Source organism: Muscardinus avellanarius (assembly GCF_963383645.1).
Source record: "Muscardinus avellanarius genome assembly, chromosome: 4".
In the NCBI taxonomy this organism is placed as follows: Eukaryota; Metazoa; Chordata; class Mammalia; order Rodentia; family Gliridae; genus Muscardinus; species Muscardinus avellanarius.
Window position 1 is genome coordinate 145,627,353 of NC_137789.1, and position 17,882 is coordinate 145,645,234.

At 42.8% G+C, this 17,882-nt stretch overlaps 1 protein-coding gene across 1 annotated transcript in view; it reads left to right on the top strand.

Moving 5' to 3' along the window:
* Positions 1-17,180, top strand: part of PLEKHS1 (pleckstrin homology domain containing S1) — a gene marked incomplete at both ends in the record, with an annotated part of 33,032 nt that extends 15,852 nt beyond the window's left edge. Inside the window, 10 exons of the mRNA XM_080694867.1 lie at positions 90-196; positions 1,099-1,233; positions 2,795-2,867; positions 3,700-3,816; positions 6,028-6,153; positions 9,402-9,508; positions 10,254-10,460; positions 11,179-11,280; positions 13,316-13,451; positions 17,019-17,180. Coding sequence (XP_080550993.1) covers positions 90-196; positions 1,099-1,233; positions 2,795-2,867; positions 3,700-3,816; positions 6,028-6,153; positions 9,402-9,508; positions 10,254-10,460; positions 11,179-11,280; positions 13,316-13,451; positions 17,019-17,180 — 1,272 coding nt within the window. The remainder of the gene's footprint in view (positions 1-89; positions 197-1,098; positions 1,234-2,794; positions 2,868-3,699; positions 3,817-6,027; positions 6,154-9,401; positions 9,509-10,253; positions 10,461-11,178; positions 11,281-13,315; positions 13,452-17,018) is intronic.
* Between the last annotated feature and the right edge of the window lie 702 nt (positions 17,181-17,882).

Sequence of the window (17,882 nt, forward strand, 5' to 3'; positions counted from 1 at the left end):
ACAGGCCTCCCATCAACATCAGGAGCACTTTTTGAAATCCTTTTCCTTTCTCTTTGATGTAGCTGATGCAAAGCCTTATTATTTTTCAGATGTCTTGGAAAAGGCGGTTTTTTATCCTATCAAAGATTGGGGAAAAGAAACTTAAGCTTTCCTATTACAAAGATTCTCATCACAGAGGTGACATTGAAGTTGATCGGTGTGTATCCAAGCCTAAAAAACTTTGATAACAACAAATACAAGTCAAATACTTACAAGTTACATTAAAATTTAAATCATGGACAGAAGGAATTCAGAGCTTCAAATCCATTATAATATTTGTGATTGAAAGGGAACTAAATCAGGCATGGTAGCTCTCAGTTCTTTGAAGGCTGAGATGGGAGGATTGCAGGTTCAGGGCCAGCCTCAGTAACTTAGCGAGGCCCTCAGCAACTTACTGAGGATCCTGTTTCAAAATTGAAAAAAAGAAAATAAAATAGAACTGGAGGTATACCTCAGAGATGATAATGCCCCTGGGTTTAATTGCCAGTACCCCCCAAAAAAGAAAGAGAACTAAAATAATGAACACTTTTGGTAAAAGATAGTTAAGTGGTCTCCATAGCAGCTAAACAAGTTTGCCCTCCCACCAACAGTGATTTCATATTATATGTTATAGTTGATAATTCTTTAATACGCATTCAGTTAAGAAAGACTTTGGTTCACTTAATTTGTGAATAGGAAGCAGGAGATGAAACTGGCATTTTATAAAACTAAGCTGGATTTAAACAAATATTTGTATTAGCTTTATTGTGTCCTGCTTAAGAAATTATGTACAAAAAGTTTGGAAAAGATGATGATTTGTGAAATCAAGAATCCAACCAAAATGGAATCTTTTTAATTAAATTCCAGGCTGAACAAAGTAGTTCCAACTAAGACGAACTAAATTTGAAGCCCAATTTCATCTTCTAAAGTAAAAAGTAATTCAAATCATTGGCCACGCTTCAAAACATGGGTCAAACAGAGCTTCAGCTTTATTGTGTTGGAATCCTAGTACAAAACAGTCCATTTTCTTCCTCACTTTGTATATTCATTGGCTTAGTACTTTGTGTCCACCTCTAACAGAAATTCCAGTGTAGAGGTTGGAATCAGTAACCAGGAAAAGCTGCGGTATGTGCAAAAGACGTTTAAATGCTGCCCAGAGGAGGTGATTTGCATCAGAACCACTCACAGGGATTACTTCCTCATCGGAAATGACAGGTAAGTCGTGAGGTGATGCAGACTGTCCACTCTGCGTAAAACAAAACAAAAAAAGCAAAAGAAAGTTAAAAATAATAAACACTTCTGGGAAGAAACTCATGACTACAAGGTCAAATGCCATCTTGGTAGTCTTCATTATGGGTTAAAGAAGTCACTATAGTATTTTCTGGGTGTGGTATTGCATACTTCTAATTTTAGTATTTGGGAGGCTGAGACAGGAGGATTGCAGGTTCGAGATCAGCTACAGCAACTTAGTGAGGACCACGGCAAATTAGCAACATTCTGTTTCAAAATAAAAAAAAAAAAATAGGGCTGGGAATGTAGCTCAGAGGTAGAATGCCCCTGGGTTCAATCCTCAGTACTGGGGGGTGGGGGGGAGAAGTCACTATACTATTCTCCTAAGGCTACTATAACAAAGTACCACAAACTGGGTGGTCCAGAAGAACAAACAGAAATGTATTATCTCCTCCAGAGGCCCGGAGTCTGAATCAAGGTGTCAGGGTGATGTTCCCTCTGAGGGCTCCAGGGGAGTATCCAGGGCTCCCTCCTAATTTGCGGTGCTTCCTTAGCTTGTAGCTGCATATCTCCAGTCTTCACAAAGGAGTTCTCCCTGTACCCATATCCCTGTGCCCAATTTTCCCCTTTTTATAAAGAAATTATAAAAAACTATAGGAGCTACCACTAGTCCAATATAACCTCATCTTACCTAATCATAACTGTACAGACCCTATATCCAAATAAAGTCTGAGGACTGGGAGCTGGAACACATGTGTTCTGTGGGGACACAATTGAACCTGTAACAGTCACTGTCTCCCAGGATGCATTCCATGGAAAAGAGCCCAGCACACCCGCATCTGAACAAGCTGCTTAGATCAGAGAGGGGCCATGCTCACCCCTGAGGGAGTCTTCAGTTCTGAAGTGGGACTGCTGGTGCTAACAAAAGTGCCCAGTGGATTCACCACACATGTTTATCTGTTTGAGGGAGAGTCTTTGGGGCTGGAGGAGTTGGTGGAGGAAGCAGTTAATGCTAAAGGCAAGGCATGAAGAAACTTGATGTGTTTCAGGTCAACTGAGAGACCTATAGCTTTCTTTTAAAATGCGGTATGAGCAAACAGAAAAGGAGGTGGAGCTTATATACCAAGTCATTCAAACACATTCTTCATAAACCCCACACATTTCATAAGGACAGGTGCCCCAGGGTAATTGAACAAAAATTGTGCTGACAGGTTAGGGGCCTCACTTAAGAACACAATAAAAATTAGTGCTAGAGCCCTGTGGCCCAAACCCTGTGATCAGTACTATTATTTTCTACTTTTCTCCTCATTTCTCTGAGCTTTCTGCATAGAGGTGGTACAAGGGTTAATTGTAGAGTCCCTTGTGGATGTGGGAAGGAACTGGGGGGGGGGGAGCATTTAAGCTACCTGAGGAAAAAATCTGATTTCCCCAGTAGCTGCTCCCACAGCTCCATTTTAACTATAACAAAAGAATCTTTCTCTGGTTCGAAATGAGCGCAGATGCTGTTGCTGCCACCCACCAGCTGAAAGTTTATTCCTGTCAACAGGGAGAAGGTCAACGAGTGGGTCTCCTTCATATCCTTGTTTTGTGGAGATGAACAAGCTGCTGATAACACAGAGGTGACTCTACAGCACTAATACATCACCAGGGCCCCTGAACACAACCCTCTTTGAATAGAAACAAGGCTAGCTTTTTCTTCCTCCTTAGCAACTGGCTTTAATACCAGGAAGAAATAAGTGAGAACACCATACATCATGATTGTTTTTTATGATGAGCAAAAGGAAAAAATGGCTAAAATACAGACACTTTGGATTTTCATTACCACGGTGGGGCAGAGGGAGTGAACGTTAATGGTAACATTTTTAATAGAAGCCAGAAGGATACTATTTATTCCATCATTGTTATTCAGGAGACATACAAGCTTTCTTCTGAATGACTAAGTCAAGGGAAGTTTAGACAAAAATGGTTTTTTTTTCCTGTCTTATATATATAATGTCTCTTTTGTGTGAAGGCTGATAGTTTTGTTTTTAGGTTACTTCCTAAGGGGTCAGGTTGATACATCCAAGTCCTTCTTAGAGCCCACCTTTACAAAAGGAACTTTGGTCTCTGGGTATCTTCATGCACCTGTTCTCTAGGTTGTTCCATGCTCACAGGAGGAGAGAGGAGGAAGGGAAGACAGGGTCTGTCTTCAAGTTGACTTGAAGGAGAGCAGAACGGCCAGGTGCAGAGGGCAACCAAGCTGAGATGAATGGAGGGGACACGGGGTGTCCCTCACGGCCAAGTGGAGGGTCCTCAGGGGCTCAGGAGCAGGACAGAGGCAGCTGGCCGAGGCAGCCCCAAGGTTAGGCGGCTGTGGGGAGACATGAAAGCAGGAAGCCAATTGAGAGGCTCTTGGTTCCTTCCAGACAAGAGGTCAGCTGCCTGACTATGCTATTCCTTTTTCCTAAGCAGGAGAAACTCTCATGGAGTGATAAAAGGCCCACTTCTGACCCCAGCCCTCTCTTTGGTCCTTCCGGCAATATGGCGCCTATCAGTCCCACTTCACCAAGAACCAGTCTTCCAGACATGGTAATCAAATTCACCTTCTTCAGCTGGGAACCCTTCTATTCTTCCCTCCGTACACAGAGCACAGACTCCTGCATAGAAAGGTTCCCAAACACCACTTGATTTCCTGCCTATTGTCTGTACTCCTCAGGAAAGGATGGAGTTTCTTACTATTTCCTTCATTTCTGATGGTCTTTCTTCTCTTTATAACTGTGTCTCTTCATCTTCTTTGTTAACAAAATCCAGTCTAGGGAATAAAATATAATGCACCACTTTCTGAAAATGGCTTGTGATTTACTCTCAGCTTCCTTGCATTGAGGATGCTTCCAGTTTGGGATATTAGTAATGAACAGTCTGGTTTTGTTCTCCTGCATGGATACCCTTCCCTTCCTTAGAGACGTCTCTACTGACGTTCCCCTCTCCATGGGTACCAAGCATCTCCAATGAGACATAGTCGCTGATTTCATCTACTTGGTAGTTCTCCAACTATTTTAAGAACTTTGCTTTGCATATCAAATTCACCAGGCCAAACACCTCATCTTGATTATCCATTTAGTGAGTAGAAAACATCGCATGAAACAGAGCTAGGAAGATTAACCCTTTGAGCCAAAGCCTCTTCTTCTTCACCCATGAGATCCCCCATGATTGGTCATTTTGCCTTTTCACACTATTTGAATCAGATCTAGTGACTTTTCGGCCAGCTTGAGTTAAGGGTACCATTGGCCTAGTTGGATTCTATCATTGTTGTTAAGTGGGAAACTTTGTTCATCCCCCAACTCAACATGATCTGGCTGCAGGAATGTTTTAGTCTGTTTTCAGCTACTGTAACAGAGAACCACAGACTGGGTAATTCAGAAAGAAAAGAAATGCATTTCTCATAGTTCTGAGGTTGGAAAGCACAACATTGAGGGGACATACCTTCTGAGGTCCTTCTTTCTGTGTCTAGCATGGCAGGAGGGCAAGCGAGCATGTACAGGGCAGACAGGAAATCAGGCCAAACCCAGCCTTTCCATCCTTGACAGCAACATTAATGTGCTCGGGAGGGCAATGCGCTCACCAATGAACCACTTCCCAAAGGCTCCACCTCCTAGTACTGGAACATGGCAATTACATCTCAGTATCAGTTTTGGAGGGGACAATTGAACCATAGCAATGAGTTTAGAGCTAGAAAAATGGACCCAACTTAAGTACAGATGCTCCTTTGGACTGGTGGTGTTATATTCCAACAAACCCGTAGTAAATTTTAAATATCTCAAGTTTCAAGCTTCAAATGCACTTAATATACCTAACCTTCTGAACATCACAGCTTAGCAACACAGTACACTGTGAAGGATCTGTTGTTTTCCTCTTAATTGCAGGGCCAGCTGAGAACAGTGGCTCACTGCTACATTGCCCCACAATGCAAGAGGGCAGCATACTACACACATCATAGCCCAGGAAGAGATCAACACTCAAAATTTGAAGTGTGATTTCTCCTGCATGTGTATCACTTTTGTACCATTATAGAGAAAAATATTCTAAATTGAACTGTATACTTTTTTTTAAAATCACCTTTCAAGGGTTTCCCAGAGAACATTCAGGAGCTTTTCAAAATTCTCTACCCTAAGGCATTGTTCTTGGAAGAATGAAATTGTACTTATAACAATTCCGCTGCTGTAAAAAGCAGCTACTTCCAGTAGAATATCTTGTGTCTACTAGAGAGGGAAGGCAATAATTAATTGGTTAAGTCAACATCACCTTGAAGCCTATAATTCCTGCCATCACATGATCAATACTACCTTATTGCATTGCTATGGAAACAAGAGAAGTAGGTGAGCAAAACACAAAAGAGGGAGATTGAGCAGCAAGAGGAAAGGTCCAGGGCCTTGTCTCTGGGTTAATTATCTTTTTAGATGTATCACTGGATGATAACTGGGGAAAGGTAGGAGTGAGAACACAATGGTGGAGCTTAGTGGCTTAGACTATTACACACAGGAGAAAGCCACTCATCCCAAGGTACAGCTCCAAGTAACAGAGGAAAAAATCTTAATGATGTGCTTACAAATTTACACCAGCAGAGGTGACCCAGATTTAAGAGGCAAGTTCTGGTTGCATAGGCTTCCGGATGTAACCTTGGAAGATCCTCTGAGGTTATCAAACCAATTAATTTATTGTGGCTTTTCTAGAAAGTATATAATTTAATTCTGTCTGTTAAAAAAAGAAATTAATCCATTCCTTCTGCATCTCTTCATTCAGCATTTAATGGAAAAAAGATCTTCAGGACTCAGGAATTCCCATCTTCCATATGACTTCTTGTCAGAGACCACTCAAGATACAGAAGAAGAGAGCCATTATCTTAGTCCACGAAAAGTTCTTTTAGAGGTAAGCTGTCTCATCTGCTAAAAATTTATTCCTTCAACAAATGTTTTCTGAGCCCATGACTTGCACCATTTGTAAGACAATAGGTGAAGGTCAGTGGGAACCCAAAGGTAGATGAGACAAAGATAGATGGATGTGGTTATGATGCTAATATGTGCATAGGAGCCACCATAGCACAAGACAGAAAGCACTCCATGTTGTAGAGAGATACTTGGTACCGCAGAAGTGGGAAGAAGGGGCACTGATTTCCAAACAGAAGACTATACAAGGTCTTATAGAGGAGGCAACCGCTGACCTTACCTTAGGGGTAAGTGTTTTGGTCGACATTCTCACTGCCACAATCAAAATAACTGAACATGCAACTCAGAGGAAGGTAGATTTATTTGCTTGCAGTTTGGGGAAATTTTTGTTTCAGTACATGTAAGGTCAGGTTCTGCAGATCTCAGGGTATGACCATGGGAAGCAAAGCGGGAGCAAGCAAGGGCTCTGCTCTCACCTCACAAAGGCCAGAAGCAAGAGAGCAGGCACGCCAGGGGATTTAAGACAAAAACACAGACCCTCTGGCCACACCCTCAAGGACCCACCTTCTCCAGACACACTCCACCTGCCTAGGTTGCCACCTCGTAAATTCCTCTCAATGGGTGTATGCACTGATGAGATTACAACCTTCAGGATTAATTGCATCAACTCTGAACATTAGGAGTTCTTCAGGGGATATTTTATACCTAAGCATAAGGTCTCACCTTACGCGTGGTAGACTTGGGGAGTATTTCTTTATTCTGAATTGAAAGAAAAATAATAGCAAAGGTCTTTAGGTGATAAATTATGTGATGTGTATCAATCATCCTATTAATCAGTTGGAATCCCTCTGTATTGTCCTAGACATAGTGACAGAGAGCATTGCCCCGCCCTCTGACCTCACAGTCTGCTCACATTGTGACCATGAGGAACAAGAGGCCAGGCTTTACCACTCATCTGCTCCACAAATACTCAGAGTCCAATTGGCAGGAAAATGGGTTTACAAAAAGCCAGCTCTGAAGGAAGATAGAGGAAATTTTCTTGTTTCAAATCTCTGACTTTGAAGAACTGAAAGGCAAGAGAAGGTTTTATAAGAGAAGAGGTAGAAAAGTGGACAAAAGATAGGAAATATACATATGCCGATTTAAAGATCCTGAAAGCCTGTCAGCTTCAGCTTCCTTGGCACCTATCAGGCCAAAGGGCAAGTGGGCTTCAGCCTTTATTTTCAGTTTTGGAAAATACAGGATGCGGAAAAATGGATGACCAGGAAGTTGTCCTTATTTTCAGAGAAATTTTGTTTCATTATCAGTTACCACAGGGACATGCTACAGAAAAAAAAAAAGGCAGAACATGCCTTCTATGCATCTGGAAGCATCAGAAATAGAACACATTTATGCCGGGCGTGGTAGTGCACACTTATAATCTCCGCTCTTGGGAGGCTGAGACAGAAGAATCCCATGGGTTCGAAGCTACTTAGTGAGGCTCTTGTCAACTTAGTGAGACCCTGTTTCCAAATAAAATATAAAATATAAAATAGGTCTGGGAGTATAGCCTGGAGGTATAAAGCCACTGGGTTCTACCCCTAGTATCACAAAAAAAAGGAAAGAAAGAAATAGAACACATTCTTTTCTGCACTGGAGTTAGGAAGGTTTCAGAGATTCAGTGACGTGTGATGTATGGATGGTGAATAGTTCAGTTAGGCTGCAATACAAAAAGTGAGGACACACTGTAGAAAACAAGACCAAAATAAGAGCCAGTCCACAATGGATCTCCAACACCAAGTTGGTTTCTGTAGACAGCATAGGGACAGTGGTGGCTCCTGAGGCAGAAAGTGGCAAAATGTGGGTTGTCCTATGTTCTTACCAATCAAGCAACTGTGGTAAACTACAAAGAGCAGAGAATGAAGGGAGACACCAGGAAGACAAAATGAGGTCAGGGGACCGCATCCTTTCCCAGACCAGGGGTTTTCTACTAGATGGTGACTTGTGCTCACTTAAAGAAGCATTCTGGGGATCAAAAGAGCTATGGAAATGCCAAGTCGACATAAATATCTGGGTGTGATGGTACATACCTGTAATCCCAGTACTTGGGAGTCTGAGACAGGAGGATCAGAGGTACAAGGCCAGCCTCAGCAACTTAGGCCCTTAGCAACTTAGACCCTGTTTTGAAATAAAAAATTAAATATGGCTGAGGGCATAGTTAGAAGGTAGAGCACCCCTGATTTTAGCCTCCAGTCCCCCACCCATTTCCCCCAAAAAAGTAAGTTAAATAAGCTTCTTAACAGCAATGTAGAGGCTTTAGTATGGGATGGTGCATTATAAATAGCCAAGTGGTATACAGCATACATCCTTTCCCAAGCAAATTTGAGCACAGAATTCTGATTTCACAAAAATTATTTTCACGGTGGTATTCGCCGGGACAGAATCTTTTGTCATAGTTCAACTGCCAATCGAGTCTGTATGGCATGTCGGTGATAAATCCAGCATTTGCTAGGTACTCTCTCTAATGCAGTCTAGGAAATCAGGTAAAACTGCAACAGAAATTCAGAGGCACCTGCAGTGGCTGAAATGATCGGGGAGGGTGTGGCACCAGCCAGGCCTGAACACGATTCCAATGGGCAGAAGAGAAAATGGGTATCCCAGGAGAAGGAATCAATGAGGACAAGAAAAGCACCCAGGCAAGGAGCAGTGGGAAGACCGGCCTGACAGACAGCCTTCCAGCTAGGGGTGAACGATGACCGAGGGAGGAAGGGAGGGAGGGAGGTCTCAGGGTTTTGCACCCCCCAGTAGTAGATTTTCTAGGATGCTCACAGCCCCCTGAAGCCATGTGGGCTGACAGTGAGCACAGAAGCCTGTGACCAGCTCCACATGGGTCTGTCTCTGACCCAGCCAACTTCCCCGATTTTGTGTTAAAACTGATTGGGGAAAATGGTTCCTGCCCGTAAGTGTCTAGTGATGAAACATAAAAGTGAATAGCATTTTAATCCAACAGAAAACTTGTATCAGAAGCATGGGGGACCCAGGAGAAGAAAACAGACTTTGGGTCTGCCGGGAGCTCTTTGGGTTCAGTCTGGGGTAGGTATGATTGGTTGGCATTCTCTAAATGAGAACCAGTGTTTGAGCAGCAGTTAGTGTACTTACTATTTTGGGAACCAGATCAATCATGTCAGAGCTAAGAAAGTGCCTGGCTGGTGGGTAGAATGGCATCTTCACATCTATTCCTCTTGTCTTTAGTTGGATAATGTTATTAATGCCAATGATACTAGTGAATCCGTTGAACCCGGTAGCCTGGACCAGGTCTTCAAGAAAACTGAGTGCCATTACATGTCAATGAAATCCCAGTAAGTAAAACTGTCATTTTAAACATTGATTATAGCTCATGCAAAATAATTATTTAAACAATTACTACCAATTTATTTTTAATAAATTGACAAGTTGATACAGAGCATTAGCACCAACTTCATTCAGTTTGTTTGTTTGTTCAGATTTTGGAATATTTTCATATATATAATGACATATCTTGGGGAATGGAACTCAAGTCCAAATTTGAAATTAATTTTTGTTTCATATATACCTATACACATAGCCTGAACATACTTTTATATAATATGTTTAATAATTTTGTGCATGAAACAAAGTTTTGTGGTTGGTAATTTTCCACTTATAGTATCATGTCAGTACTCAGGGTTTCATAGTTTGAAGGATTTCAGATTCTTGGGTGAGGGATGCTCAAGTTGTAATCTCAAAACAGAAAAAAGTGGCAAGGGTTTTTCTACCCACAGAAATCCACTTGTGACATTCTCAGGGCATTTTATGTCCATGGAAGTTTTTTCCTCATTTGCATTTATGTCTCTCACACTCTCACTCTGTCCTCCGAACCCTGAGAAGGGTTATTTTTTATTCCACATCCATTTTTAGTAGGAAAGCTTGTTGGATTCAAGTCTCACTGGGGCTGTCTTCTGATGGTTGGATAGACTTCAGGACCTTGTTAGTTTGTACATGGCTGTTAGCTCCTTAAATCTGACACACCAAGGAACATTTGTTTTAATGTTTGTTTAATGTTTGTTTTAACTTCTTATATTCTAGTGTTTTCAAAGAGACACCCTGTGCACCTGCTGGTTGCCAAGAGAAATCCCAGACCTCTCCAGAGCCCCAGGATGGGGACCTTCACACTCAAGAACAAAGCTCAGGAAACAGTTTCTGCCTTTCTTCTGCCAATACAGAAGCAGAACCCACAGATGACAAACCGGGGTTGACATCCCTAACTGTCGTGAAATTGTCTATATTGCTCAAGTAAAGCTCTTATTTCTGAAATTTTATGGGTCCTAAGAGAAAGGCAGACTTCCTACTTTTACTTGAGATTCAAATTTCAAAGTAGTTCATAAAAATCTCTAAGTCAGCCAAGCATCTGACAAGCTTCTCCCTGTCAATGATGTTGTGGCTAAGAACCGTGAATAACAGAGCTGGGAGCACAGGGGTCCCCTGGCCTGGGGGTGGCATTTTCAACTATTTAAAAAAAATTCTCCCTTGGCACGTCCTTGGGGTCCTGGAACTTTGGACCCAGGGATCTTAGTAGTATACTACCTGGCTTTTACCATAAGCATGCAAGTCTATAAACAAGATGGGTGTTTGGGTCTAAGTGATGCCAGGAGCATTTGATAAGATTGTTGGAATTTCAGCTCTTCTCTGTGTCCTCTCCTCACTTGTGGAATCATTTCCAGCAAAGAAATATGTAAACTGACCTGATGTGGATGGTTAGATAACCAACTTAGATCCTTAGTGCCTGCCTTCCCATTATCCACCACCCACTGCCTCATCCCAAGAGGGCTGGGGAAGGACATTCATGAGTCATTTTAAGAAACTTCAATTCATATTTTTCTCCAAATGTTTTGGACAATGTTTATATAGAAAATAGCATCTCAAAATAGGAGGCCAAAAATCTGCTGAGAAAGGATAGTTCAGAGCCAGGGACCATTGCAGATATGACTTTTACGAATGTTTTGTCTCTCAGTAACATCTCTGATGAGAGCCACATGGAAACACTGGACGTGTTCCTTTCTCCTCCCGATATCATAAACCATCTTGCTCTTATAGAAGCTGCAGGACGCATATGGTAGGTGGGAGATTTGACTGTTTGGGGCTATATATGAGATGAAAAGAGAGAACAATTATATCTCGAAACACTGTATTGGGCAAAATGGACTGGGGACTTGGGTTGTTGTATTATCACAAAAGTCTTTGATGGATGCCAAAAGAAGGGGATTGCTAGAGTCGGGCGCAGTGGCACACACAATTAATCCCAGTTCTTGGGAAGCTGAGGATCACAGGTTCAAGGACGCTTCAGCAACATAGGGAGACTCTCATCAACCTAGTGAGACTATTTCAAAACAAAAACCCAAAGAGGGCTAAGGGTCTAGTTCAAAGGTAGAATGTCCCTGGGCTCGATACCCAGCACCACAATAAAGAAAATACAAGGAAGGGTATTGGATGAAGGGCAGTCGGTCAGCTACAAGGTGGAAAGGTGGGGCATACGAGGGCTCTAAGTTCAAGAAGCAGCACACTTCTGATTTCTTGAAGCTTAGAACGAATGAGTTGGAGCATGTAAGTCCAAGGATAGCATTCCTAGTCATTGGAGAATGAATATTTGATGAATGAAAGAAGTGTGTGAAGCCAACATGAATCAAAAGTCAAAAAAAAAAAAAGGCATATTCAGACATGGTGGCACACACCTGTAATCCCAGTACTCTTGACAACCTACCCAGACCCTGTTTCAAAATAAAAGAATAAAACAGGGCATGGGGTGTAGTTTGGAGGTAGAATGCCTCTGGGTTTATTCTCCACTAATACACACACACACACACACACACACACACACACACACAATGTTTGGGCCCACAACTTCCAGACACCAGCTAAAAACCTCTGGTTGAGGCCGGGCGTGGTGGCGCACGCTTGTAATCCCCGCGCTTGGGAGGCAGAGACAGGAGGATCACGCAGGTTCGAAGCCAGCCGCGCTGGCGTAAGAGACCCTGTTTCCAAATAAAAATATATAAAACAGGTCTGGGAGTGTAGCCCAGAGGTAGAAGGGCTTCCGGGAACCCCAGTACCACAAAAATAAACAAACAAACAAACAAACAAATAAATAAATAAATAAACAAACAAATAAATACCTCTGGTTGAGGACTCAGTTGCTGTAGATTGTGTGAAAGAGATTTTTAAAAACAATATGACTAATTTTTTAAATTCTGCATTCTTTTAAAGACTATATTATTCATTCTGACCAAAGATTGCATTTTTATAAGAGAAGAAAATCCCTTAATGTAAAGTAAATGCTACACATTTGTTATCTTCTAAGTGGGCAGAAGCCATAACCTTTCATTTTTTTCCAGATTTTTCAGAAAGGATCAGTAAATATGTGGCCAGGCTGTGGGCTTCTCTGGGGTAGAGCTCGCTCACTTATTCCTTAATTTTTTTTAATCTGTTCATTAGAGATTCACTGTGAAACCTTACGTGCTCACCTTCAACAAATACTTATTAAGCATCCTTTGTTTAAATGACCAATGGGGTTATAAAGTTCTTAAAACACAGCTGGGTATAGTGGTGTACACCTCTAATCCCAGAACTTGGGGGACTGAGGCAGGCAGATTGCAGATTTGGGGCCAGCCTCAGCTACTTAGTGAGATTTTCAGCAACTTAGCGAGACCCTGTTTCAAAATAAAAGTAAAATGGGGCTGGGGGGTGTAGCTCAGAAGTAGAATGCTCCAGTATAAAAAAAAAAAAAATTAGGACAAAACAAGTAAATTCCCAGGGTCACAGAGACTGGTGAAAAAGATAGAAACCTAAATAAGTAAAATATAAAATGCAATTTATTTTAAAATGCAATAAATACAGTACTGTCACAATGTAGCGAAGCCCCAGGGTCAGGGATGTTAATTTTATCAAGGGATGTAGAGGAGAGGTTTTGCAAGGGCAGTGTCACTGAGCGGGGCTTTGGAGGAAGTTCAGCACTACTAAAAAAGGGGGCGGTGTACTCTGGAGGAGCACAGAGCCAGCGCCAGGCAAGGAGTCCCTTATCCTTACCGGACAGGTCTTATCTCTGCCCGGCCCTCCGGTGAGCTCGGTCTCCTGCCTGCTGTGTCTCACTGCAGCGTGACTCAGTGGGAAGGGCCCCCGCGCCTGGGATGCTTGTTTCACCATGGAGATCACATCTTGGCGGTGAATGGCCTGAAGCCCCACAGCCTGGAGGAGGTCTCCTTGTTCCTCGCCCAATCCATCCAGAAAGAGGTGAGTCCTGCTGGCTGCCTGGCCAACCAGCCAGCAGAGTGGCCAAGGAGCGCAAGGACTAGGTGGAGTCGGAGAAGTACTCAGAATGTGAACCATAAGCCTCCTTCCACGCTAATACCGGGTCAGAGCACTGAGCCAGGGGGCAGGGCGCCAGGGCTCTGGACTCAGGGGCGCACTGCGGCAGAAAGCCTGAGTGGAATCAGACAGGCTCACCGATACAAACCAGCTCCAAGGCCAGTCAGTGCCCCCGTCTCTTATCTGTAAAATCAGATGCTGATAAAGCCAGTTGTTGGAGAGTCAAATAGGATACTAAGTTTAAATGTGCTTACAACAGTGGCTGGTACCTATTAGTAAAGCAATGTAGTTGTTAACATTTTGGCTTCTTCTACTGGCCATGAAATGTTGGACAAGCTCAGTTTCAACATCACCTCATGTAGTTAAGGTAAGAATTAAACATAATAGGTGGGCATGTACCGCGCCTGTATGTTTTAGTCTCTTTCTTTTTTTTTTTTTTTTTTTTTTTTGCGATACTGGGGATGAAACCCAGGGGCATTCTACCTCCAAGCTACATCCCCAGCCCTATTTTTTTTTATTATTTATTTTGAAACAGGGTCTCACCGAGTTGCAAAGGGCCTCACAAAGTAGCTGAGGCTGTCCTCGAACCATGATCCTCCTGTCTCAGCTTCCCAATGCTGGGATTAATAAACCTGTGCCACCACACCCAGATCATCTGTATGTTTTTAAAGAGACAGACTTTTTTTTTTTTTTTTGCAGTGCTGGAGATGGAACCCAGGGGCATTCTACCTCTGAGCTACACCCCCAGCCCTAGTTTTTATTCCTTATTCTGAAACAGGGTCTCACTAGGTTGTAGAGGGCCTCACTAAATAGCTGAGTTAGGCCAAAAACCCGTGATCTTCCTGTCTCAGCCTCTCAAGTACTGGGATTATAAGCGTGTGACACAACACCTGGCTAGAATTTTTTAAATGATCTTTCCTATTAGTACCCTTTTTGTGCGTTTCATTACTTTCTGGTTTATTTATTTATTTATTTTTATTTTTTGGTACTAGAGATCGAACCCAAGGGCATTCTACCTCCCAGCTACACCCCCAGCCCTTTCTATTTATTTTGTTTTGAAACAGTCTCACTGAGTTGCTGAGTCTTGCTACATTGCTCAGGCTGTCCTCCAGTCTGAGATCTTCCTGTCTCAGTCTCCTAAGTACTGAGATTATAGGTATGCACCACTGCACCTGGCTCCTGTTTACTTTTATTTCCAACTAGCTCTATGACCTCGGGACAGTCACCTCCTTCTCTGGGTTCTAATTTCTTTTTTCTGAAGTGAGAAGCTCAGTTTCCAAATTATACTTCTTGGACCTTTTGGGGGAGTCATAGGGGAAGAGAAAAGGAAGGGGCCAGTATGCTAGGCTTCAGTTAGAGACATTTGGGCTTATCATTTATCTTTTATTAAACAGATAAGTCTTCAAATTATTGGACTGTCCTCTTCCATATTCCTTGAAAACAGAGCTCCATGATATGAAACTTCTGAAAGCCATGATGCTAGATCATCCTTCTCCCAGCTTTGAGAATGTATGATTTTGCATCATATGCATATTAAGGATATTTCTTATCTCATCTGCATCATATTTGGTTCTTTAGACAAATTGTAGTATCTCTACTAGCTGCGAGGATAATCCAATGAGGATGAATGAATTATCTAAGATACTTAACTAGTTAAAGGCAGAACAAGATACACTCAATTCATTCTTTTGTTTGCCATTTATTAAACATCTACTATATCTGGACAGTGTTGTATGTGCTACAAAAATGGCCTCGGCTTGAGCTCAAGAAGCTCACAGATTAATAAATTTTATTTTTTATTTTTTAATTTTTTGGTGGTACTGGGGTTTCTGGAAACCCTTTTACCTCCAGGCTACACTCCCAGACCCATTTTTTATACTTTTTTATTTGGAAACAGGGTCTCTTAAGCCGGAGTGGCTGACTTCGAACCTGCGCGATCCTCCTGTCTCCGCCTTCCAAGCGCGGGGATTACAAGCGTGCGCCACCATGCCCAGCCAGATTAATTAATTTTAAAAAGGCATTTATATGCTATTGCAATACAGTGTGTCCCTGAGACATGGGCAGATGGAATAGCAGAGGAACGGAATAAATCTATTAGAGCGAGACTAGAGGAGGTGGTGTTTGACTTGGGTACTGAAGACTGGATAGGAGTTTTTGGGGTGGGAAAGAGGTAGCTTTAACACTCGGCAGTTGTAATACAGTGCACTGAGGCCAAGTGGTCTGGATAATCTTCTGTACCCTTCAGAAAGTCCCCAAACAGAACTCTGATCCAAAGATGGAGATGTCGGCTCCCTGCGCCGCATTGTGACTGCCTTCCCAGGTGGGACAGTTGCATGCAGTTGCGTGCATGGGCAGAGGACACCGGCATTTATTTCTTTTGAGATTCTTCTGTCTTCTACCTCTCTTTGGTCACAACTCTTAGATGCTGCTGAACACTGTGGGATGCTCACCAATGTGATTATCTGGAAGATCAGAAAATTTGAAGACTTATCTGTTTAATAAAAGATAAATGATAAACTCAAACTTCTCTAACTGAAGCCTAGCATACTGGCCCCTGTGGGCAAGGAGGGGAATTGTTTAGGTGGAAATGCATATCTAAATCCTCTTTTAAAACTCAAATATCTGGTCCCTAAAAGGAAAAAAAGGATGCTGGAAAAGGGGATGTGGAACCAGAGGAGGTCCCGGATATTTCATGGCGCCTGAGCTAGTCAGACCTACTTTTTTTCTTGTTAGGTTCCAGCTGAGAGCTACGAGAGGTTGGAGTAAGGTGGGGGAGGGAAGAGAACGTGAAACTTTAAATGGTAGGGGAGGTGTGAGTGTGTGTGTGTGAGTGTGTGAGTGTGTGTGTGTAAGAGGAGGATATGCTAGATAGCAGGAGAAATTAATCAACTTCAGTTTCTTCCTCCCAGCTTTCTTTTCTTCCCTTTTCTTCCCCTTCCTTCTTTTTCCTTTCTTTTCTTTTTTTTTTTTTTTTTTTTTTTTTTTTTGTGTGTGTGGTACTGAGGATTGAACCCAGAGGCATTCTACCTCTGAGCTATACTCCCAGACTTATTTTTTTTTTAAGTTTTTAAACAGGGTCTCACTAAGTTGCAAAAGGCCTTGCCAAGTTGCTGAGCCTGGCTAAAAATCTCCGTTCCTTCAGCGTCAGTCTCCCAGGTACTGCGATTACAGGTGTGCACTACCATACCTTCCCGGTTGTCTCCAAGGTTGGTCCCATCTGACAGTCTCATTTAGATTCACTAGTTACAAAAGGCGCTTATTTTTTGGTGCATCTGGGCACCCTAAAAGCTCTCTAGAATATGTCCTAGAGGCTTAAGCTAGGGGATGCCAGAAAAAAAAATTCACTTCTGCCTGAATATATAAGCTGCCCCTGGCTTCCTCTGGTCTATCATAGGGCATCATAAGATTTCCTCCAAAGCAGCTTCGAAGGGTGTGAAGGAGGATAGAGTGAGAAGCTCCAGTCATTTAATTGTCTTTTTTCTTGTGTTTTAGAAAGTAAAACTCTCCATTGGCCGGATCCCAAATTCAGAGAAATTCCATGCTAGTGCCTGTTCGTGCTCCCTAAAATACCAGGCAGTTCCACCTGTCCAACAGGATGAGTCCTGGCTGCAGAGGGCACCAAAGAGGACCCCGGCCATTAGAAAGAGCCAGTAGAAAGGGACTGGAGAGTAGCCTGCCACGGATGCCCTGCAGCAGAAAGATGGAGCCCTGCACCACGCCTGGCTCTGCCACTCATGCCCTGCGGTTCGGGCGGGACAGACCCACAGACTGAATCACCGCACCTGCATCTAATCAGTAGGAATGACTGTCTCCACTCTCCATATCACATCTGGAACACAGAGTGGTGAAGCAGGGCAGTGATTAGGGGACACAGTGAAAACATCAGTACCTGAGACTTTCTCCCAAACGCCACAGACTTGCACTGGGTAAGTCCCTCGTCTCGTTAAACTGGGTGTTGCGTGAGGTCTTGGTCCACACAATGGCTTCTTTGTTCAGGATCATCCTGTTGGAAATATTCATTCCAGGAAGGCGAGATTCTCTAGAGAGATGTGAGACCCTAATGGCCTTTCCAGATACCTCCTGTGACTTGACATCTTGAAAGTCCCAAATGTGGAGACTGAGTGGCCTCATGGACTCGACACTCTTCCTGTTGGCTGAAAGACCCAGTGGCTATTTTACACGTCAAAGCAGTTTTAGGTCAAATCCAGGAATGAGCTGCTTGTTCCACAAGTAGCAAGAGAACTTCTTAGCACGGCTCACTGTGAGATCTCTTCGCAGACTGAGGCAGTAACACATTGATATACAAGGCCAAAAGAATCGAGTGCTTTTTCAGAAATAGAAGAGCAAAAAGGCAGG